The sequence below is a fragment of the Leptinotarsa decemlineata genome, unplaced genomic scaffold, assembly GCF_025532065.1.
Source record: "Leptinotarsa decemlineata unplaced genomic scaffold, Ldec_3_MD MMD2_tig00026361_RagTag_RagTag, whole genome shotgun sequence".
NCBI lineage: Eukaryota > Metazoa > Arthropoda > Insecta > Coleoptera > Chrysomelidae > Leptinotarsa > Leptinotarsa decemlineata.
The window spans coordinates 2,639,356-2,664,415 of NW_027412704.1; the positions used below are offsets into that span (position 1 = coordinate 2,639,356).

General features: G+C 36.4%; 2 protein-coding genes across 2 annotated transcripts in view; one reads left to right on the forward strand and one right to left on the reverse strand.

Moving 5' to 3' along the window:
• Positions 1 to 1,072, reverse strand: part of LOC111517552 (endoglucanase) — a 28,262-nt gene extending 27,190 nt beyond the window's left edge. Inside the window, exon 1 of the mRNA XM_023173743.2 lies at positions 976 to 1,072. Within this exon, the coding sequence (XP_023029511.2) occupies positions 976 to 1,066 (91 nt within the window). The 5' untranslated portion in view covers positions 1,067 to 1,072. The remainder of the gene's footprint in view (positions 1 to 975) is intronic.
• A 4,970-nt stretch (positions 1,073 to 6,042) lies between these two features.
• On the forward strand, positions 6,043 to 18,664 carry LOC111517554 (aldo-keto reductase 1B). The gene is made up of 5 exons (XM_023173748.2): positions 6,043 to 6,214; positions 13,945 to 14,229; positions 16,450 to 16,644; positions 16,852 to 17,207; positions 18,552 to 18,664. The coding sequence occupies exons 1-5, from the start codon at positions 6,128 to 6,130 to the stop codon at positions 18,595 to 18,597; spliced, it is 969 nt and encodes a 322-aa protein (XP_023029516.2). The 5' UTR covers positions 6,043 to 6,127; the 3' UTR covers positions 18,598 to 18,664.
• The last annotated feature ends 6,396 nt before the right edge of the window (positions 18,665 to 25,060 follow it).

The following is a 25,060-nucleotide window of genomic DNA, read 5'->3' on the forward strand; positions in this document are numbered from 1 at the left end:
AGGTGACCAACTCTTTCCTTGTTACTCGTAGGAAGACACATGAATGAAACAAACAAAAGAGAAACAACAAAAACAAAAACCAATCACGAGGCAGGACGGAAGTGCTCACGTCAATCTGAGGCGGTGGCTGAGGATGAACAGAAATATCCACCCCAACTACCGCTTGGAATGAGGCTGGACATAGCAGATCAGCTCGTGATGTAATACAAAGGCCAAGGCGTAAGCGCATTTGCGGCGCCGAGGTCAAAAAGAGAAAGAGAGCGAGAGACAGGAGTGGCAGCAACTATACGTGCACCTTCCTTCTTCCCTACTCCACCTCCAACAGCAAGGGCACTTCCTGCGGAGGGCGCCAAGAGCTCCTGGAAAGGGCAGGATAGACGATGACCTAGGAGAACAACTCTTCAGGAGGATGTACAATGGGTCACATGTGGCCTAAATGCTGTGGGTCTACTCACCCTCCCTACTCTACAGATACAGATACAGAAGAGAAGCGAAATATAATTAGAAGGTCTACTAAACATAGGAGTGAAATATCTATTGAGAGAACATGCTGGATTTCGACAAGGTCGTCAGTTCTATCAAATACACGAACATGTGTATTTGTGTTATTTTTAACCGAAGGCCCCCCGAGAAGGAGACAAGTAGAAACCAAAGTGTTTTTGTTAAAAGAAAAAGTGAATGTATTGTGGCATTGTCTCGAATGAGACCGCTGCGCCCCCGGACGAAATTTCTTTTCACCATGGACAGGAGGAATCTGGCCAAATGCGCTCGACTGAGAAGCAGCGGCAATATAAATTAGAGAGGAAGAAAGAGAGATCATAACTGATTTTTTACATTGAATATGCGTAATATGAATAGTTTTTCATTTTGTTAACGTTGTATTGTTAACATACTTTTTGGAGTTTTATTATTTCATTGTGTATATTTTGATGAAGTGTGTAATGGAATATTATTATTGACAAACTTCAAACTTACCTTGTATCATCTTCACAAACATTTCTTCAATTCCATGCTGTTCGTTATGACAATATGTGTTTTCTCTGTTTGTAAGATACATCTTAGGCATAATATCACAGCAAAATAATATGCAAATTAGTTAAAGTGAGTGCCTTAGTCGTGGAATGAGGAGACTTGTAACCAACCATGATGACGCCATCTAGTTTACAGAAGCTAAAACTCATCGCTACTTTCGTCTAGGGTTCTTTTCAAGATGCATAGAAACCCTTCGTACAAATGTTTAGAAAGAGAGCAAATATCGAAATCTGGAAGTTTCCACTTCCAGGACGTTTCTTTCTTTGAGTAAGTAATATTTTCCTGAACATCAAGAATAATAATCTTTACGTCAACCGAAAAGTCATTTTAATTCACACTAAGTATAATTTACTGATAAGAATTTTGGTAAAGCGAGGTAATGAAGTAACTAATTGGAGCACTATTTTCCACCGAAAATTGAATATATCTCAGGTATGCATGATTTAATGAGGTTAGCAGTGCAGGTATGTTATACACTGTTGATCAAAAACAAGAACGTCTCGATGATTCTGAGCAGTGTTTGGTCATGTTCAAACATAACAAATCGTAATTTTTGTGTCGATATGATCGTCATTTGCATAGAGAACAACCGATGAAATACGTCCAAAGCGCTGGAAAGGTTATGGCGTTTGTATTTTGAGATGTGCGTAGTGAAATAATCCACTATCTTGAGAAGGAAAGTACCATCAACAGTGAATATTATATTGCGGTATTGGAGCGTTTGAAAGCCGAAATTGCAGAAAAACGACCACATTTGAAGAAATCGCTTTATCAAAACAGTGCACAGTGTCACAAATCAATGAAAACGATGGCAAAGTTGCATGAAATTGGCTTTGAATTGGCCCCGCATACACCATATCCGCCAGATTTGGCTCCTAGCGACTACTGGCTCTTCGCAGACCTAAAAAGAATGCTCACCGGTAAGAAATGTCGCTCCAGTGAAGAGGTTGTTGTTGAAACTGAGGCCTGTTTTGAAGCAGGAGCTGGAATGACTGTGTGGCCAGAATATCGTCACAATTCAAGAATATATAATGATATACTGAAATGCAAGAAGACTGAGATGGTCCTTTTCACCAGGAAAATAATAATTATCAGGCTTGAAACCTCACAAAATCTTCAAAAGCAAACTAAACTTCTCTGAAGAGGTGAAATACCTTGGTACTATTCTTGACAGAAAGCTAACATGGAACCCTCACCTATAGAGTCGACCAAAAAGGGCATATAGGGCTTATGAGCAATGTCGGAGGACAGTGGGACGCGCATGGGGTCTTTCACCCCGTGTTGTCACCTGGATCTACACTGCAGTAATAAGACCTATGTTAACATACGGAGCCATTGCATGGGGACCGAAACTTCTACAAGCAACGGTCATGCAAAAATTATATAAACTACATCGACTGGTTTGTTCAAATATCACAGGCAATGGAATTAATTACTGGTTTGGCCCTTCTGGATCTGTAGGTTAAGGAGGTTGCGTTAATGACCATGTTACGATTGCGCACGGCTGGTGTAAACCTCGAAGTAGGAATGGGTCAATTGATGCTGGGCCTATGACGAGAAACACTCATTGCGCAACCTCTGCTGCAGGCAACCAGTGAAGCAATTTAACCCAGGTTTGTGTTTAATAAACCCTACAAAAACAAATAAAACAGAACACTGAGTCAGATGCTACAAATGCAATACGCATATATACACATGGCTCAAAAACCAAAAAAGATTCAGGATGTGGAATGTACCCCAGATAACTAATCCTAAGGATTAAGTGGGAAATGGGAAAAAATAGCAGCGTGGTCCAAACAGAACTCGTTGGCGCCACAAGAGAAATAACCAGGAAAGGAATTTCTGAGAAAAACATAACAATCTGCACTCATAGCAGACAAGCCCTATCAGCCTTGAACAGACAACGTGTTACCTCAGGGCTAGTACTAGAGTGCCACCAAGATTTAGCCAAAACCTTGGTAGATAATAACATTATCCTGAGGTGGGTTAAAGGGCACGACAGGAGTGAAGGTGATTGCATTGCCGACTCTTTAGCGAAGGAAGCGGCTGGACTACGAATTTTAGGACCCTGTGGCACCTAGAGGCCTGATGACTTCGACAATTGCGGAACTATCCAAATTTACACCCATGCTCAATCCCTAAAGAGATGGGGTGAAATCAAAGGATGCAATCGTTCCAGGATCACCCTGGGCGACCCTGAGAAGCTGACGCCGAAGAAATATCTGGTGATAACTAGGAAAAACCTACGATTAACAGTAGGATTTCCGACTAGCCAGTGTCAACTGAGGAAACACCTCCATATCATGAGGCTAGTGGAGACACCTCTATGCAGGATGTGTGAATAGGAAGATGAAACTGTCAGGCATGTCCTATGTGAATGTCCGGAGTTATCGTCAATAAGAGAGTGTGTGTTCGGCGAGTCTTGGCATACACCTGCCCATATAAAGGAGATGTCTCCCAGAGACCTGTCCACCTTCCTGGAAAGGACAGGATGGACGATGACCTAGGAGGACAACTCCTTGGGAGAATGTAGAATGTGTCACATGTGGTCTAAGTGCTGTGGGCCTACACTCACCCACCCTACTCTACAGATACAGAATATACTGAAATGAGAATTCGTATCAATGGAATGAACGAATATGCACAAAGACAGCCGATCAGATTTGATTTTTTATGGCCCTGGTCCTATATATATATAAACAGTCGTTGAATATGTTCAAATCGAAACAATGTTAAAAATTTTCCTCTAGTTATCCATTTCATTGTGACGAAGTGCCATATCATTTCTTCCCGTACATAATATCAGCATCACCACAGTAAAATAATACAAGCAGTAGGCTCTCTTACCATGTGATCCGCCCGAGTTGCCAGGGACCTTCAACCGCTCTTAGGATGAGATTCTCATCTAACCCGTTGAGTGCTGTAGTATCGAAGGATTCGATGGTCCCACGGGCATCGGATTAGTTATAATAAACGGCCAGAAATTGATATTGTGTTTAGTTTTTTCGCTGGTCTTATTATTGTTTTTAGTTTATGTAGTTAGTTATAGGTAACTTACCACAAAATCTTCTATAATATCCTAGAATTTCGTTTTTATATGAGCGCACGCCCATGGTAAAAAAACCTAATTGTCTCCGCACTTCGATTCGAGGTCACCGAGAACTTTGTGAATTCATGAATTAAAGTAGTGGGAGTGGACTTACTGGTTGATTTTTACTATGGCATTACAATGATATTCAAAATTAGGTCAATAGCGGATCCAGCCCCTCTACTTGGACGCAAAAAATATTCAATTATGGGGCCTAAGCCAGTCCTACACTCTTGCTCATTACCAAATCGCATCCGATAACCAGATTCCTGCATGAATCCTCTTCAACTTATTTAAATGATAATGACGATTACATATTACGGAAATCAAAAATTATTGTCAAGTATAATGAATAAGTCAATTTCTTATAAAACGAATGCCCATCATTCGCAGTTACTTTCAATATCTTACATTGGTGTAGAGGCTAAGGACAATGTCTACCATTCTTATAAATATTAACTTTTTTCAATTATGTTAACTACTATGTCTAATCTGTCGGCGTGTCTGTCTGCCTGAACTATTTATTCCACAGAAAATTCAAATCTCCCGCCACAATGATGTGCGCTCTGATTGCGCGTGACAGGACGCCACGTGACGGTACTCTCTGATTGGTTCGCCGCTGAGTGGAACACCACGTGACAATTTGGTTGACTGGATGCCTTAGCTACCTGGCTGGTGTGATGACGTATGTCTCGCTAGAGCGGCTGCCACATTTTGGTAGACTCTGATTGGGTCGCCACTGGGTGGGAAACTACGTGACAATTTGGTTGACTGGATGCCTTAGCTACCTGGCTGGTGTGATGACGTCTGTCTCGCTAGAGCGGCTGCCACATTTTGGTAGACTCTGATTGGGTCGCCACTGGGTGGGAAACTACGTGACAATTTGGTTGACTGGATGCCTTAGCTACCTGGCTGGTGTGTTGACATCACCGCCTGCCCCAATCCGGGGGATTTCTACTTAACTTATTTGAATCAAAGGACTATCACTAACTCAGAATGAGGACATGGACCAATAGGAAGCAAACAGAGTACTGAACAAAAGTACCTGGCAACCATAATTAGGGAACTGTCCGAGAAAAGAACCACTTCAAAATAGTAGGGATCGGCTCAGAATAATTATAGGGTTAATATCCGGTCATTGTCCGTTTAGAGGACACCGGAATAAAATGGGGCTGTACAACGGAGATCTCAGCTGCATATTATGCAATGAAGGGATAGAAACAGCTGTACACATCTTATGTGAGGCACTGAATCACAGGAGGCAGGCAATATATGGACGTACGAAATTACGTCCAGAAGAAGATGACGAACATTCAACACGGAACCTGTACAAACTAGTACAAGGAACGACACTGATGTAATGAGTGTCATGAGGAGATGGGAGAATGAAAGCAATAAGCCTAAAAGGATGCAGTGTTTTCTGGAGACTTGGACTAAATGGACAAGTCAGACAGCTCCCAAGGGACCAAAAAAAAACTCAGAATAATATTTTCAGTCACTTATTACATTTAAATTACGGATGTTCTGTGAAGACAGGAAGCGGTTATGATCATATATCTTAATTTTTATTCATTCCTCGGTCCTGAGTGAGGGGCAATATGCATACCTTGTCGGACACCCGAATTTCAAGAACAGTCAACCTGTTTTGGTTCAGCTGCCGACTAGTAAACGGTCCAACTGGTTGTTTTCGTTAAATAAATTATGTATATACTGTGAACTGTGTGTGATATTTTGTAGAGCTTCAATTACCCCGTAGACCATCATTACCCCGGTTTCCCCTATTAGCAAGAGTCGGCGGGAATCATATGGTTAAATGGATATGGATTATATCCTTGTTATCAGATTTAATAGAAACATTTGACAACACTGTCGATTACTCAGGAAAGGGGAAACGAATCAGCAGGATTACAGCATAATTCACGTTCTATCTCGATCGTGAATCGTGATTTCGTGATCGACCTTCCTAGAGTCTAGGCGATATTCCTCAAACTCTTTTATTTCTATTTTATGTTCAGAGTCATGGCTAGCAAAGTCCCCACGGTCAAGTTCAACAACGGACAAACATTCCCCATATTCGGTTTGGGAACATGGAAGGTGAGTTTTATCTATTATTTGGATATAAATTTGAGGTTATCTTGTTCGGCCTACAGGACAATGTCAAATGCCGGATTCCGTCAAATTTTATCAATCAGGGGCGTACCGGACACTTCGATATGAATTTTTTTTCGATAATTTATTCAAAAAATAAGTGCAAATTTGTGGCAATGCTCCAAATGACCTGTAAAAAGTCAGGAATCGGCTATTAAAAATCATATCAAGGAAAAAACGAAGGAGTTTTGTTACTGACATGGAAATATTACAGGTTATTTTTGAGACTATTTTGAAAAAATCAAACTTAAGGTAAACATATGTCTTGAAGGTCTCAAATTTTGAATTACAGGATGATGAAGTTTTAATAAACCATTAGCCTACCGGACAATGTCAAATGCAGGATTCCGTCAAATTCTATCAATCAGGGGCGTACCGGACACTTTGATATGGATTTTTTACGATAATTTATTCAAAAAATAAATGTCAATTTGTGGCAATGCTCCAAATGACCTCTAAAGTCAGGAGTCGGCTTTGAAAAATCATATCAAGAAAAAAACAAAGGAGTTTTGTTATTGACATGGAAATATTTCAGGTTATTTTTGAGATTATTTTGAAAAAATCAAACTTGAGGTAAACATATGTCTTGAAGGTCTCAAATTTTGAATTACAGGATGATGAAGTTTTAATAAACCATTATCCTACCGGACAATGTCAAATGCAGGATTCCGTCAAATTCTATCAATCAGGGGCGTACCGGACACTTTGATATTGATTTTTTACGATAATTTATTCAAAAAATAAATGTCAATTTGTGGCAATGCTCCAAATGACCTCTAAAGTCAGGAGTCGGCTTTGAAAAATCATATCAAGAAAAAATCAAAGGAGTTTTGTTATTGACATGGAAATATTTCAGGTTATTTTTGAGATTATTTTGAAAAAATCAAACTTGAGGTAAACATATGTCTTGAAGGTATCAAATTTTGAATTACAGGATGATGAAGTTTTAATAAACCATTGGCCTACCGGACAATGTCAAATGCAGGATTCCGTCAAATTCTATCAATCAGGGGCGTACCGGACACTTTGATATGGATTTTTTACGATAATTTATTCAAAAAATAAGTGTCAATTTGTGGCAATGCTCCAAATGACCTCTAAAGTCAGGAGTCGGCTTTGAAAAATCATATCAAGAAAAAACAAAGGAGTTTTGTTATTGACATGGAAATATTTCAGGTTATTTTTGAGATTATTTTGAAAAAATCAAATTCGAGGTAAACATATGTCTTGAAGGTCTCAAATTTTGAATTACAGGATGATGAAGTTTTAATAAACCTTTTTTTATGATAAACCCGGTATGGACATACATATTTTTGTAAAATATACGCATCTACTATTGAAAAGCATTTCTTGCTTCACAGCGCAATTTGGTACGCTACTGATTTTTTCAAACTAAATATTTTTCAAATCTTCGTTCCACGCTCTTGATTTCAATCTACCGTTTACTACATTTTTTCTACTGTCCTCAGTAGTCAAGTTGAAATTTCCTAAAAATTTCCACAACATACAGAATAATGATCCATCAGTAGGTACATATCATATATTATGACGGTTTATGATACCCGGGATATATTTGGCAAATACCGATGATATCAAATACATTAGTTTTAGAGATTAACACCGTTTACAACACATAAAATGGAGCCTAAAAATAATTTGTTGTCAATATCGATATTTACAAACCCGCTAATCCAAAGAATTCCTTTCCAATTACATAAAACTCTTGAAAAAATTAGTTCAAGTTATTCATTACTTATTTCAGAAATCTGAAACCCGTGTGTGATATCCTTTGAACATAAATATTATTCGAAAGAAATCATTTCTGCATGAGGGGATGAAACTAGTAGTCCTTTTCTTGATACAATTATTGTTGAATAGAGATACACCGGTTTACAACCCCACGAAAACTGGTTGAGAAAAAATCTCGCTAATGAAATGAAAAGATGATATATCCAGTTTTGTCGAAATAGTCTTTAATAAATGCAATACAACAACCAGATGACGTCTGGAAATATCCGCATCAATTCAACCAGCAATCGTAAATTTTACAGCTATGACGTCATACCTTTTATTCCCTGGCTATTTAATGAAACCAATTGGCAGTATTAATGATGTCGAAGCTTCATTCAAAATAAAAAATACACTGAGATTTATATTCATACATACAAAACCAAAACACTAGAAGGGAGAAATAAATATAGTTCAAAAAACTAAAAAACACGCTTTTAAAGAACATCGAACTAAAAAGTTGAAAATATTTTTTTTTAATAAGCTTAAAACAATAACGAACAAAAAATACTATTATTATTGTAAAAAAAGCGTGGGCGCTTTGTGCCATATTTTTTGTATATCAAGTGCCCGTCGCCGGACATCCGACGTTTCGGCCTTATTGCTTCTTCAGTACCGATGGATAACATAACAAGATGTCCTATTAGCTACTACTACTGTGGAAATATGAAACATATTAATTTTTTCAGAACACGAGTAAAACATGTTGCATAATTCCCAAAAATGAGATGAATGTCTTACTTATATCAACATATGGAAAACATCTCTGTCAAATTTTCTTCCAAATTTCGCCTTGAAAGCTTGAGAATTTGAATTATATCAAGCGCTATTGATTGACATTTATCAAATTCGATGTAGTGCCAGAGATTTCTCTGATATTAGTTTGTTGCTATTGGGCAACTTTCCATTTATTCTTTTGAATCTGTTAGCCAAATACGGTGATTTTTCAAGCTTCCCTCTCTTCGTTGTAGCTGATTGTAGCTGATACCATCGTCAAAATTCGTTCTGACAGTTTGAATTTTGTCATTTGTCTATTTTTGATATATTATATTCTCGATGTTCGTTCATTCGCACTATCACTGGTCGTGATGTTTTCCCAATGTATATTTGGCTACAAGAACAACATCTGTAATAAATGCCACTTTTGTTTTGTTTTTTATAGTTTTGCATCCATGAATATGGTTCTAAGAGTATTTTTGTTTCGAAAGGAGGTTTAACATCATGATTACTGCCAATAAGTTTTATCAGACAGTCTCGTACTATGAAGTCTGACGTTACAGTTGTGGAATTCATGGTTGTTATTATTTCTAGAAACAAATAATGTATATAATTTTTCAAAACTAATTTCATTAGTTTCATCTCTATTCGAGAATTATGGTGTCAATAAAAACACTGTTTCTTCCATCTCATCAGAGATGTTTTTCGAAAGTTATTCCTGAACTGTTAAGTTCAAATAATGTCACAAACGGGTTGTTGATGCTGTTACTGCTTAAAAATGTCCAATGGAAAGTTTCAGGTTGAATTTTTATCAAAATTTTCATTTAAATTTCGGGAAAAGGATTATTTGAACTAGTGGTATTATAAACATCGTTTTCAACTGGAAAAAGGTTGGTTGCGAACAATATTTTTTTCTCGGAAAAACAATTATTTTCTTGCGGACGTTTCGAATTTAATTGAATTCTTCTTCAGAGCTCTGTGAAGATGAATTTTCATTAACATACCTCCCACAAAACTTATACGCTTATTATCGTTGAAAATTTACAAAAAATAATGAATTCTCAACTGAATTACTCACCAAAAAGTAATTTCCTCGTGTTAATAATATAACTAAATAACATATCTGTTAATTCCCCTTTTCTCATTCTTTTTTTTCTGTCATTGATTTAAAAAATAGACACCACCTCATCAGAATCACAGAAATCCATTCGTTTGTTTCATGTTGTTTTGTGTTGGTGTTGTCTCGAAAATTTAGTTGTTGCACGGTTTTTTATTTTTTATCATGTATCTGATATGTCTCATGGTTTTTGAAATAGTTATATTACTACCACGAAGAAACTACTTTTCGGTAGTTTAATGACTCATGGTTCCTTGTAAAATTGAAACGATAATAATCGTATAAGTTTTTTTTGAGGTATATTAATGAAAATTCATTGCAACAGACACCTAAAAAAAATTGAACTAAATTCGAAACGTCGCAAAGGAACAATTGTTTTTTGGGAAAAAATTAATTCTGTTGCCTAACCAATCTTCTTTCAGAAAAATTAGTGAATCACATTTGACAATATATCAGTTCTGTTAACTGTGCATTTGCCAAGTTTATCGGTACTGATGGATATCGGGGGTAAATCATCATATCAAATAATCGGTAACTGAGGAATCTTCTTCTTAGATGTTTAGCAGATTTTTATCAAATTCGAAACGGTTAAAAACATTTTTTTATCGTAATTTGTTTGAGATTGCACAATAATAAGGCATGGACAATTTCGAGAGGTTTGTTATTCTTTTTTTCTTAACATTCCAAAACACTTCATTATCAATTGTATCTGATAAACTGAATGTACTTACATTGAATATATTGAGTATTGAGATAAAAATGCGTAAAGTATTGAAATAAAATTTTTAAAAAATCAAGGGATTTTTATCAGCGATTGATTCTTCGTCGCGGCAAAGTATTTGTTTCGATTTGAAAGAGCCATAGTAACAAAATAGTTATTCAAGGATTCGGCGAATGATCTAAATTGACCTTGCTCCTATATACTAAAAAAGGAATGCCAATATTGATTCGTTACTTGCTTACGATCCGTGATAAAATTCAATGGCATGATCAACAACATTTGATCTGTTATGCAAGCGATAATGAGTTATCAGGAACTAGTGAAATAAAATATTATGATTCTCAGCTTTGATGACGGTGAGGGATCATTCGATACAAAAATAAAGTCATAAATCTCATCAAATCATCAAAGCCAATTCATATACATACATAAATATATGCATACAATGAAAAGTCAATATTCTTTCCTAAAAAGAACTTTTGTTATACAGGGTGGCGATTTGAATACCCATATTATTCATCCAATAGCTTCTAAGTAACGGAAAAAAATGAAAAAACACTGAAACTACCAAGTCGAAAGAATTCAAATCAAAGAATATATTACATTTAATGTATGAGGGGTGTATTTTTATTTTGAGGAAATTCTCCGTTTGCACAGATACTCTGAGGAATTAAATATTATATATGTATATAATGGAAGTTGCCGTATTGAAAAAAATTGAAAGCAGTCTTCGCAAATACGAGGTCTTTTCAAAAAGTGAGATGAATGTTCAAATTTCGCAGGCTACTTACATTCGATTAGCGATTTTTTTTGTCGGTACCCTCGTCTTGAAGATATATTCACAGTTTCACAGTGATAATAAAATATAACAATAAAAGTGAATTGAATCTGGGGGCCCATAGATATTAATCTTTTTTTTTTTGGTTGATTTTTTATAAATCTCTTTTGATGTTCACAAATATAAGCAATATATTTAAGGCAGTTCCAGTTAAATTTACTTTAAAGTTTTCTGTGTCTATGTGTTGTTAGGGTCCAATTTGTATTAAACTTGTTTTCTAAATATCTCTTTGAAAAGCTTTGAGAATTAGTTCGGGGAGCTGGTTTAAAATCCATACTTTCAACTTCTTTTCAAATAGGAAACGACCATTAAGTGTTTTTATTTCATTTGGGATTTTCTGTAAATTATCGGACATAGATAAGAGAGGAATCTTTGGTTTTTTGTAGTTTCAACCTTTGGTATTCTGGTTGTTTGGTTTTTCAGTCGAGTATTTTATGGATGGTCTATTTGGGGCAGGTCATACTTGTGTTGGTGATAGTAAGATGCAAGATTAAGGAAGTACTGTTGATGGATTGTAAATAGCTTAGATTGTTGGAAGAGTTTATCTGACGGAAATCTGTAGCTTTTATTATACATTATCTTTTTAGTGTCACTTCTAGGTTTTTAATATAATTATTAGTTATCCCACCACAAACAAGTATGCCATAGTTTATATGTGTTTGGGCTAAGCTTGCATAAAGTATGTTCATTTGTGTGGAGTCGAATAATTTTTGATACAATTTGAATTTTGTTATCAGTGATCCCAATTTTTTTGTTACGTATTCAGCGTAACGTAAATTACAGCGTAGCGTAAATTATAGATCAAGATTTTGATCTATAATGAGGCCTAGATATTTTATATGTTCTCTCCTTTCGATGTCAATGATATTGCCGTTTATATTAACTGTAATTTTATTATATGTGGGTAAGTTGTTATTATAAATTGAAAAGGCAATACAGTGGGTCTTAGAAAAGTTTACTGTTAGTAGCCTACTGTCGAACGAAAGGAATAAAGTTTCCAATTCCCGGACGGTGTTGTCGGCAAAGCTAATAATATTCGCTTCCACATCAATATTGAAGAGATCATTGATATAAATATTGAATAGTATAGGTCCAGGCAGAGTTCCTTGGGGCACTCCATACTAATAGTTATTCGTTTCAGCTAATCTAAAAACGTAATCGAATAAATCGATAATAATAGATATAGAATATAGATCATAGCGTTTCCCTGGCTTCATACATCTACAAACTGGTTCATATTTTCTGGCCTCTGTACTTGATTGCTTCAACAATTTGAGGTTCCTCGTTAGAATTTGAGGCTACCAAAAAATATTTTGTCCAGTTTGAAGAAAACGATTGTGATTAAATCATGTTGCTTTTAGAAGTAGAAACGTGAGCGAGATACGGATTAACGAGGTCTTTCCTTCAACGTACGATTCCTAGCACGTTAAAACCATATAATATAACAGTTTGAATCATATGACCTGCTAATTACATGAATGGAAAAGAAAAATGTTAGCGTGTCGTCGAAAAAAAAAAGAATTTCTTTGTCTCCTAGTGTTAGGAATTCAATTAGGTCATGTTTATCCCGTGTACTAAAACTCAGTAACGGAAATGTTTGTTAATTCACCTTTGTAGGTTTGTCCAGTGAGGTTGTATAAAGACCTATAAAATGTTTTATGATTTAGAAAACATGCGAGTTAATCGATAACAAGGCAATTTTCAATTATTCAAAATGCTATGGATATTATGGAATGCGCCATGCCATTATCAGACCGTTATTTATTTTCTATAATTATTCACATTAATTATGACTTTCATACTAACATAGTCGAATAAAACACCAGTATGGAAGTTTACAAATACAAGGTCAGGTTACCTAATACTTCACCCAATAATTGAATGTTAGAGGTCCCCGTTCAAATAGTCGATGATACTCACTGTTCCACGTAGACATAATATTCTAATATGTATACAGGGTGTAACATAAGTACGTTAAAATATTCATGAGACGTATCCCTGATACAATTTCGAGAAAAAAAAGTATATATAAAATTGTGTCCAGAAATGCTTCGTTTTGGAGATACAGGGTGTTGAATTTGAATTTTTTGTTCGATTTTTAAAAATAACTTTTGCAAAAAATAAGTTATTCGCACAGAATTTGGTACCTGGGTTTTTTTTGACGTGGGAAATCATAATTTTGTATTAATTTTCACGTGACATCTAGAAGGCGCTGCGTACGCTGTCATTATTCATTTCAAATTGTCCCAACTCTTTTGAAAGTGAACTTGTGGTACATTTCATGAAAAAAGCTAATTTCCACACCTTCTCCATGTTGGAGAAAGGTCTTAAGCTCTGATAGGGGTGGGAAGTTTTTACATCAGAAGAAATGAATCCAAAAGTAAGCTTATGATGCCTTGCTACCCCTGATTCATTGCATCATACCTACGATGTAGCCTTATTCCAACGTTCAACGATTATCCATTCCAACCCCCTAACTCATTTGCATTTTTTAGTCGAAACCCGGTGAAGTCACTCAAGCAGTGAAGGATGCCATTGACATTGGTTACCGTCACATTGACTGCGCTCATGTCTACGGAAACGAAGCTGAGGTAGGAGCTGCTCTGAAAGCGAAACTCGCCGATGGTACCGTCAAACGCGAAGAGTTGTACATCACCAGCAAGCTGTGGAACACTTTCCACCGACCCGATTTAGTTGAACCAGCTCTGAAGACCACTCTGAAGAACTTGGGACTGGAGTACCTCGACTTGTATCTGATCCATTGGCCATTCGCTCTGAAAGTGAGTTATCTACTCCAGAAAATCTCGATCATTCACACATTAAAGTTCTTTACATCAGCTGTAAGAAGAAAATCCATTGGTATTGTATAGATACATCAACGATGGAGAAAAATATTGGTTTTGAAGGCAAAGAGTCTATGATCAAATTCCAGTATTTTTCAAAAGACTGTTTTGTGCAGCAGTTATTTATATTTCATTAGTAAACCTACCTCCACTGAACCTCATGAGTATCAGATTAATTCTATTGGGTTTAATTCGCAGTGGTATGGTGGTAACCTTAAAACTGTAATTCCATGACTTAACACCATTTCATCCACTGCGAATTTTTTATATTTGTCTGTGTGTAATTTTGTTAGCTGAAGTAGTTCTGCCTTTAAACTATATTTGTTATATTGGATGTTCTTATTAATTAACCATTCTTGAATTGCTGCTTTTTTCCATGATTGTTTCGGTAATGGTTCTAAATGTCGACTATGGTATGGGGCATTGTCCATGAAGATGACAGACCCAGGTTCCACAAGTTGAATGATGCCTTCAAATCATTTTTCAAACACCTCCGCATTCATCTCTTCATGATAGTCGCCTGTTTTCTTAGATTTAAATATTAATTCACCATTTGGTAAAAATCCACTGTCGCTTCCTATATGCGTAACTATCAGACGACTACCTTTTCCAGATGGCTGTTTTAACCCAACTGACAAACCTTCATTAAAGGCTTGTCGTGCACTTGTTATATTACCATCCTGCCATACTTTTTTGACCGTATGTCCTTGGTTAACCCATGTCTCGTCCATGAAGTACAATTTTTTTTTGAGCTTCCGAAATTCGTCAATTTTTCTTAGATAGTTTCTTCTCCATGCTATTATTTCTTGACGTTCAATGAGAATGCTTTTCCTGTCAACTTTTCAGTACGTAAATTTCATTTCGTGTACAAGTTTCCTAAAAGTTTCTTTACCCATTTTTGGGACCAATTCATGATCGCTAAGTGCCTCCAGAACTGTTTGTAGTGTGGGCAGCTCATTCCTGAAAAAGAAACTGTGAATAGTTCTGCGTATACTGGTTTTGGCTTCTTCATCAACTGTGATTTTTTTTCGTCCGCTACTAGTTTTTGGCGTTTGTACGTCCCCATGAATTTCTGCTTCTCTTAGTATTTTGTAAATCGATGATTTTGGTACACCGGTATAATCAGAGCACATATCAACTAATTTATCTTTTGTAATTGTGGAACTTAATGATGTAGAAATGCCCGGTTGGTTATTCGGAGGTACACACGTACAATTACAGCACATATGCACAAAGTCATCTTTTGGTGGCTGATGATCTCTTTCAAGACAGTGAAATACTCGCAGTACAATTTGTTTTTCTCTTACTGACCGAGACTCCAACCGTTTTACCTTTTTCGACGTGGAAGGCCCGACCATGTCTCCCATTTTTTGAGTAGTTTGAGAACGGTGTAGAAATATAATTATGTAACGCTTAAACACTTATTAGCACTATTATTTTCACCAATTGTTATCACAACACGTCGATTGCTGACTAACTTAACTGTAAAACGTACAATTCACGCTGTATAATTAACAAACCAATGATACGCTCATGGCTGCAAGTACATTAGTGAAGACTGCAACGATGAGATGGAAGTTACGGTAAAGTGACAAAGACAGAAATATCGTTGCGTACAGCGTTGCCACTAGTTGTAATAAATATCTAACACTATACAGAAAATAATGAATTTTAACTGATCAGTAATCAGGAAATGTATAAGTATTACTCATTACAAGCTCATTACTGATTTTTGTCATAAATAATACCTTTTAATCGTACTAGTATTGTGTATTATCTATAATTTGCCACAACCTACAACTCTACTGCTTACTATATTTTGATTCTGCTATAAACTGGTAACGTAAAATTTAGATATGACAACGCGCTTTACTCTCAATCATTATTGGTTTTACTATAAGTCCAAATTTTCATAAACATTGCTTTTTGACAAAATCAAACGGAAAAATGGGGGACATCCACTGGAATACTGCTGTAGGAAAAAATACACACTACTAATTCTTTCATCAGTAGTGGGGATAGTGGTGAAATCAATACTATATATAAGATCTGGTCATTATGGCCTTGCCTCTCTCCCTCCAGAGGAGTTGGTAAATTAAATAAGGTCTTCCTCAAAATACTTAATCTGAGTTCATCTAAATGTTACATCGATTTCAGGAAGACGGTGAACTCTTCCCTACAAATGCAGATGGTACAACAGCCTACAGTGACGTAGACTATGTTGATACCTGGAAAGCAATGGAGGCAGTACAAGAGAAAGGACTTACCAGGTCTATTGGAGTATCCAACTTCAACAAGAAGCAAATAGAGCGTGTCCTTCAAAACTGTACCATCAAGCCAGTAACTAACCAGGTAAGATAAACAGTATCTGGTGATTTGACTTTGAAACAGTATTTTTCTTTGGAATGAAGTCAAAAATAACCATGGAAAATGTAGGTATGTTCAACATCTTCTGATATCTTGATGGTGAACTGACCAAATTAAGACAGACAAAAAGGTTTTCAAAATTTTCTGCCAGCACCAAGACAAAATATATAAATATTATTTCACTTACTGTAGATCGAGGTGCATCCATACCTGAACCAGAAGAAACTAATTGAGTATCTGAAATCCAAAGACATCGTTGTCACAGCCTACAGCCCTCTGGGATCACCCGACAGGCCATGGGCGAAACCAGAAGACCCACAACTACTGGATGATGCTAAAATCAAAAAGATTGCTGGAAAGTACAACAAAACACCCGCACAAGTGGTACTGAAGTACCAGGTGCAAAGGGGATGCATCACCATTCCAAAGTCTGTTACTAAATCGAGGATCCAACAGAACTTCGAAATCTGGGACTTTAATTTGAGTCCCGAAGATATGGCTCTCATTGATACCTTCGACTGCAATGGCAGAATCTGTCCTTACGTTGAGTAAGTATTCTTTTCTGGAAAAGATGCCAGTAATGTCACAATAACACAGTTACTCACAGTTACAAGTTAGGAAGAGTTTCAAAACTATGACAAAACAGCATTTCAACATTTTTGTTACATTCAAACATTCTTTGACAAATTTCATCTTAACCAGCAGTAGCCATGTTTCAAATAATCGATGATTGAACATTCAAACTTCTTGAAGGCTTTGATATTCTTCAGTTCAGGTCGAGAAATATATGCTTTTATTGAGTGAGGTCCTTTCTTGCAATATTTATCCCCAGTTATAGCTGGAGACATCTAGTTCATTGCAGTGCCTGGTATTACTATTCATATCATCTGATATTTCTCATAGTTAACTGATCTGTTGACAAGATGTTGGTTTTTCTTATAGACAATAAACACTACCATTTAGGTAGTGCATTATAGATAATTCACAACATTAATGTATAGAATCAGTCCTGCCTGGAAAAGACATAGAATCGACTGTAGCTAGCTGGATCTATGTCATGCTTCTTAACAGAACAGCTACTACGATTCTTCAAGATGAGAGCATTAGGTTAAGGGTAAAAAGGAGTTGCCCTCAAGGTGACGATAGTTTGCTTGATGTCCTTGACAGAAGAGAAGTAGACCTGTAAGCTTATGCAATCAACCTTGTCGTCCTGGCAAGGACCACGTTGGAAAGAATAGTATGTAATATCCTCTGAGACTGATGCTAAAAACACCAGAAAAACTATGATAATCACCTTCACCATGAAGAGGAATCTAGATGATATAACTCCCTTTCCTCATTGATGAGGTTATTCCATTTGCAATAATGATGAAATATCTTGGTGATATCTTTGATAAAAAGCTCGCCTGGAACGCTCACTTGGAAACAGTTTTACACAAAGAAAGGTTATTTCCATGGACCTAGGCCCTAAGTCTCAAACAAATCCATTGGATATAAATGATAGATCACTCATGGCTTTGTCAAGAAGCTGGATTCATTTAGTCGAATTTGAATAGGCGTAAATCCTCTCGGAGGAACGACAAATAGACCGATTCACTTTAGGACCCAACCTAGTTTTTATGCCAGTTAAGAGCCTTGGAAATATCTAGTGTAACATCCTGAAACTCTCTGTTTTCTATTATTCAATTACCCCATAAGGGTATGAATGTCAGAAGTATGCTACAAACCATAATATGCCTTCAAGGTTCAAGTCAATACATCTCAAACTACACCTTTTTAGAGTTCTTTCATTTCTAGAACGGTATTACTGTGAAATTAACTTTCCGAGGTCATTTTTCATATACCCCATAGAAATATTGTAGGTGGAGAAACTAATTTTGACTTTTTTTCAGTGCCTACACACACAAGGATCATCCTTTCGTTAACGATGAATACTAAATAACTGGATCTATATATAACTTACACAAGTTAATGTTTTCAAAATGAAATAAAAACTAAAACTGTTTTCTCTTGTTTGATTTATTTTGATACTTTTCGAACCCTGCACGAAGTATCACTATATTTTGGGTAAATAAGCATTCAATATAGACAAACTTTGCCTTTTACACTAATTAATTTGGATGAATCTAATCAGGATTAGATTAGCTTGACGCTACGCCGTGAGCCATTACGCGTCGCCTCTACTGTAAGACGACGAGGGAAGAAGCGTGGGGGTAGAGGGGCGGTCTAAGCAATGAAGCGTCATCCCCAAGAACGCGACCCAAACGAGGGCAGACGTCGTTGACGGTTGTATACGTACAACGTACAGCCTTGGAATATGCAGGTAGGTTCTTTGTATAGCGTAAATAAGCATCAAGAAAGGGAATCAGGAATTTCCACCCCCAAGGGGGAAAATAGGGGTTCAAAGATCGTATAGAATTTCGTCAGTTTTAAAGTTTCAAACCGGAAGTTTTGGGTTGATAAAAAAATATTGTATCTATTCGTTCAAAATGGTCTGTCACGAAACTCAATGTGACAAACCAAATTCTTCGCGGGCGAAGCCGCAGGCAACAACTACTATATAATAATAATAATGTTTTTCGGCAAAACTGAATAAAAAAATGGTGCGGTATAAACAAAGAAATATAAATTATTTTTACATTCTAAGGTATATCACTGGAGGAAAGAATTTCACTGAAGAACATATAACTTCAGTGCTAATAAACAATGATTCCTACTAAGGCAGAGCCTGTGCGCAGGAGCATGGTTGTAAGGATATCCTGATTTGGTTAATACAAGAGATGTATGTCAAATCATATAGTAAAGGAACTAAACAGGCAATGAACGATAAATGCGTAGGTTTTCATAGTTTTATAGTTTGAGTTTATACACTCGGATAACGGATAATACGAGTGAGTTTTTGTCATCAAAATCAGAAGGTTCCTTATTTCTAAATTTGCGTTGTTCAGAGATTGATTATAGAATTTGCTATTTATGTTGAATTCTAGGACATATTTCATGTGCTATGTATTTGGTGAGTATGGAATGACGAAATAACTCGGCATGAGTTCCCATGTGATTTTTGATGGTTCAAAACATATTGAAAGGGTGAGGTATATTCTTCTTTGCTTCTGAGCAACCAAAATGATCCTTTTTTGAATCGGATCGTCACGTGTGACGACAAAGTGGATCCTCCACGAATACAGGACAGTCGTTGGACATCGATGAGCCACCCATACACTTTCCAAAGGCACAAACCTATAAAAAAGAGCATGGTTACTGTATGGTGATCGGTGGCTGGTGTGATTCACTAAAACTTACTGCCACCAGGTCATGCCATCACAGCATAGTCCTATTGTGAGGAAATCGATTAAATGTACTGAAAACTGCGTCAGCAGCTGCAGACACTGGTCAACAGAAGAGGACAAATCCTGCTCCATAACAATGCCTGTGAGGAAATCGACGAAATGTACTGAAAATTGCGACGGCAGCACCCGGCACTGGTCATCGGAAGAGATCCGATCCTGCTTCACAACAACGTATGTCCGCACGTTTGACAAATCACTTTCCGAAAATTAAACGAATTTAGCGTTCAAGTTCTGCCTCAGACCTTTGGCCAACCGACTACCACCTTTTAAAACACCTAGATAACTCTCTCACTGGTAGAACCCTCGCCAATCAGGACCAGGCAAAAACTACCTTCGTCAACTTCATCGAATCCCGAGCACACAATGTTAATGCTGACGGAATCGTGTGACTCGTGTTACATTGGCAAACGTGCACTGATTGGAATGTCGCTTATTTTGATTAAATCGAGTGAGTATTCAATGAGAAATTATAGTTTGAAGTAGACTCACTGAAACGAAAGAATTGTGTTTAACATTTGTGTAAATGAATATTATAATCAACAATTCTACAAAAATTTTAATGTTTATGAAGATTTAAGACAATAATAATAATAGTAATAATAATTTTTCTTGCTGAAAAGTACAAAGTTAGAATTACAATATTTCCATACGTTCAGTGACAAGGAAAGCAGTTTTGAAATGAAATTATTGGTAAAAATATCACTAATAATTTGAAAAGTAGAATTTGAAACAATCTTGCTTACATATTATTACAAAAACACATAAGATTAATATCAGGGATTTCAAATCAATTTATATTATATTGGACAATGGAAGTCCAAACTGATGAGAAGGTTAATATCTGTTATATAGTATGAAAAAGCTTTAAGATATCTCATTGAAGTTTACAATAGGTTGGATCTCTAATCTAATATATGCATTGAATGCATAAGATTGTTTTATCGTTACTCTTTTGGCAAAATATCTAACTTGGTTTTCTATCGATATTGCATCGATACCAGCGCCACCTTGCGGCAGTGGTCCCCGTCTAATACAACACGAGCTAGTTTTGAAACTAGTTGTAGTTTCATATATCAATAGTATGTCGAAAAGAAAAAGATGATACATTTTTAATGTTTGATAATCATTTTCCAAAATACTACAATATTTTGAAGTGAAAGGTTTTTTATTGAAAGAAAAGAAGAGGCATAGTCATAATCGATACATTTATTCATTTATTCCATAAATCATTCAAAATTCTTGTCTTGTAATAGAAAACATATTCACTAAGAGCGTTTGAAAGCATGCTATCCGTGCAACAATCACAAAACGCGTTGAAAATTTCCAGGTGGGTCAAATTAGAATCAGGATTCTCTTTGAAATAGGAACGTATACCATCAATCAAATTGTAGTAGTAAGCGCTAAAGTTATTGTTATCCCACATAACTACCCTCTTAGATACTAGAAACTGGTTGGCTTGCACTATATTATAGACATCCTCTTCAAATAATTCAAATTTAGCGCTTAATGCCTTCACTATCAGCATCTTGTTACCCTTCCTGATAGCAGGAGTGACCTTAAAATAGCTGTCACTCGGAAAAATGGCGGGAAAGTGTCCATCTAGAAAACTGTGTCCTCCACAGAAAAAATCCATCAACTTCTGTTGAAATAAGTCGCAGAGATAAGCCCATTCGAAGACATCGAAGGAAATTTTGTTCCTTGTGAAGGGTTGCGACAAAATGATAGATGAGCTAAATTTTCGCGCTGGTGATAGGCCCACCCGTATTTCGTAGCCTCTGATTGGAAACGATGATTGCAGTAAAAGATGATCCTCAATTGTGAAAGTAATTTCGTTACTTACATACTCCATTTTGTCACTGGCTGAAGAGTAACACTGGCTTTCATCATTACACTGATGGCGACGAAGGGAAAAAACTGTTACTCTAGCTAGAGAGATCACCTACCACCAACACTGATGGACACTAGATACTAACTGATACTATGTGATAGGAAACAGAACACCAACATTAAAAAAATTAATTCTCCCGCCATTTCCACCCCAACGATTAGTGAATATTGCGCTCCTGGGAATGTCCATGCTTTCCCGCCAGTAATGTTTTTTCCAAACGTGTGCGCAAGTCTAGTTGAAGTTGAGTGGGATTTACATCAGAGCTTTTGTACTGTAAACCTCATTTTTATTTTGTGACGTCAAACAAATAGCTAGCTTAGATATTGTTTATCGTGAATATGTCATTACGTACGGTTTATTATTATTTGAACTTTTGAAAGATATTCAGGAACTTGACATTCAGAAATGTGTTGAAAGAGGTTGTTCGTTTGCCTTCCCCACTGTGTGTCTGATATTTATCTCTCTATTTTCGAGATCGAGAAAATTCGCTGTCTGTTAAAGAAATCAGGGGAATTTTCATTTACCATAAAAAATATCTACTTATTCATCAATTTGTATTTTGCCCCTTCAAAGTAGTCTCTTTCAAATATAATACACTTATGCCAGCGTTTATTCCAATCCTCAAACAATTTCTGATATGCACTTTTTGGTATGTCTTTGAACTCTCTCAGGGATTCTGTGAGACTGAATTATCAATATTTTTCCAGATCATAAGTAGTATTGTTTTTATTTTACAAAGTTCTGTAGATCATGAGCTCAAAACATAACACAACACAACAAAGTTTTTGTTTCGGGGTTGAAATTTGATGATTTTAATGTATTTCCACGTGTTAAAACCGAAAGTGACCATAAAAATTATATATTAGCTCTTGTTTTCAAGATATAGTATCATTATATTATATATATGTATATTGAGTTTTCAACAAATGAAATATTTTATCACCAACAGTTGGTACACATGTTTGTTTACATAACACCCCTCTCATCAGCTGTTCTTAAGTAGTAAACATAACCTATGTGAGTTTGTCACTTGTACGCACGTGGTTGCTATTGAAATTATCGTGTGAAGTTGATTTTTAAATTAATTTAAGTGCTGATCTGAAATGCCTCGAAAGTGTGTGAATTCTGTCGATAGCTTTTGCTATATATGTGGTGAAATAACATTTAAGGCTCAGAAACGTAAAATGACGCCTATCGTGAAGACAGCCTATGAACATTATTTTGGTGTGAAAGTTGGGGACCAAGATAAATCATGGGCTCCTCATATATGTTGTAATTCTTGTTCCGTCATATTGCGAGAGTGGCTGAAAAATAAAAACCGGACAATGGCTTTTGCAGTACCTATGGTTTGGCGTGAGCCTACCAATCATACAGACGACTGTTATTTCTGCTTAACTCCTCCCATTAAGCAAGGTTTATCTATGAAGAAAAGAGGAACGGTTAAATACCCTAATCTCCCATCTGCTCTTCGGCCTGTACCACACTCAGACAATTTGCCAGTCCCTTCTCCACCCCAAAACTATGAAATTTTAGAGGAAGGTGATGAAGACTGTTTAGAAGGAGCAACCCATCCTTCTACATCCTATGACCCTGATTTTGAGGTAAGCGATAGGTCTAGTGATCCGCACAGAATTAGTCAAGCAGAGTTGAGTGTCCTTATAAGAGATCTTCGCTTGTCTAAGGAAAAGGCTGAGCTGTTAGGGTCAAGACTACAACAGTGGAATCTTCTAAAACATGATGTAAAAATATCTCAGTACAGACAGCGTCAAAAAGATTTGCTTCCTTTTTTTGAGAAAAAAGAAAACCTCGTAGTTTGTTCTGATGTTAATGGTTTGATGGACTGCTTGAATTTGGATCACACTCCATCTGAATGGAGACTGTTTATAGACTCTTCAAAACTAAGCTTAAAAGCTGTACTTCTGCATAATGGAAATCAGCTACCCTCTATTCGTATAGGTCATGCAGTTCACATGAAGGAAACGTATATAAATATGAAAACACTTCTCCAATCAATCAAATATGAACAACACAAGTGGCACATCTGTGGTGATCTGAAAGTCATTGCTATACTTCTAGGAGTGCAATTAGGGTTCACCAAGTACTGTTGTTTTTTGTGTCTGTGGGACAGTCGGGATAGAAAATCTCACTATAAAAAAATGAACTGGTCTACACGAGACCTAAACCCTAATGAGAAAAATGTAGTTTACGAGCCTCTTGTAGATCCTAAGGATGTTCTCCTTCCCCCATTACATATTAAGTTGGGACTAATGAAAAACTTTGTGAAGGCCATGGACCAGGAAGGACAAGCTTTTAAGTTCTTGAGAGCACAGTTTTCCAGGTTGAGTGATGCTAAAGTCAAGGAAGGCATCTTTATTGGGCCTCAAATCCGTGAAATCGTAAATGATCCTGCTTTTGACATGATTTTAACAGGAAATGAAAAAAGAGCCTGGGAAGCCTTTAAGGGGGTTGTACATGGGTTTTTAGGTAACAAAAGAGATGATAACTTCACAGCATTGGTTAAAGAGCTTCTTCAAGCTTACCACCAACTTGGATGCAACATGTCCTTGAATATTCATTTTCTTCACTCTCATCTTAATTTCTTCCCACAAAACTGTGGAGCTGTGAGTGACGAACATGGAGAAAAATTCCATCAAGACATTGCCTTAATGGAACAGAGATATCAGGGCCGTTGGAATGAAGCAATGCTTGCAGACTACTGCTGGTCTGTGTGTAGAGATGCTCCAGAAGTGTTTTATAAAAGACAAGCTAAACGACAGCGATCTTACAATGAATCGGATGGACTTAATTGAAATTTGGTGGTACAAACTTCTTTTATTTGTCAAAACACTAAGAATAATGTTTTTTTTTATTAATTTTGTACTTAAAATATTCTAAAAGAAACATAACAATATTGTTTTATGTACTTTCACTTTTCACGTATAGTATAACTACTCTTTAAGATTAAGTACTGTGTATCTCAAAAACCAGAGCTAATAAAAATTTTTCATTATTATTTTCGTTTTTATCACCCCAAAATTAGTAGGAATTGACTAATTTAGTGTAGGAAACATTCAAAAAATATTTTTTTGTTGTGTTGTGAATTAGTAGAACTATTGAAAAAACAGAACATTTGGCAACATTGCGGATCCAAACCACTCGACAACGG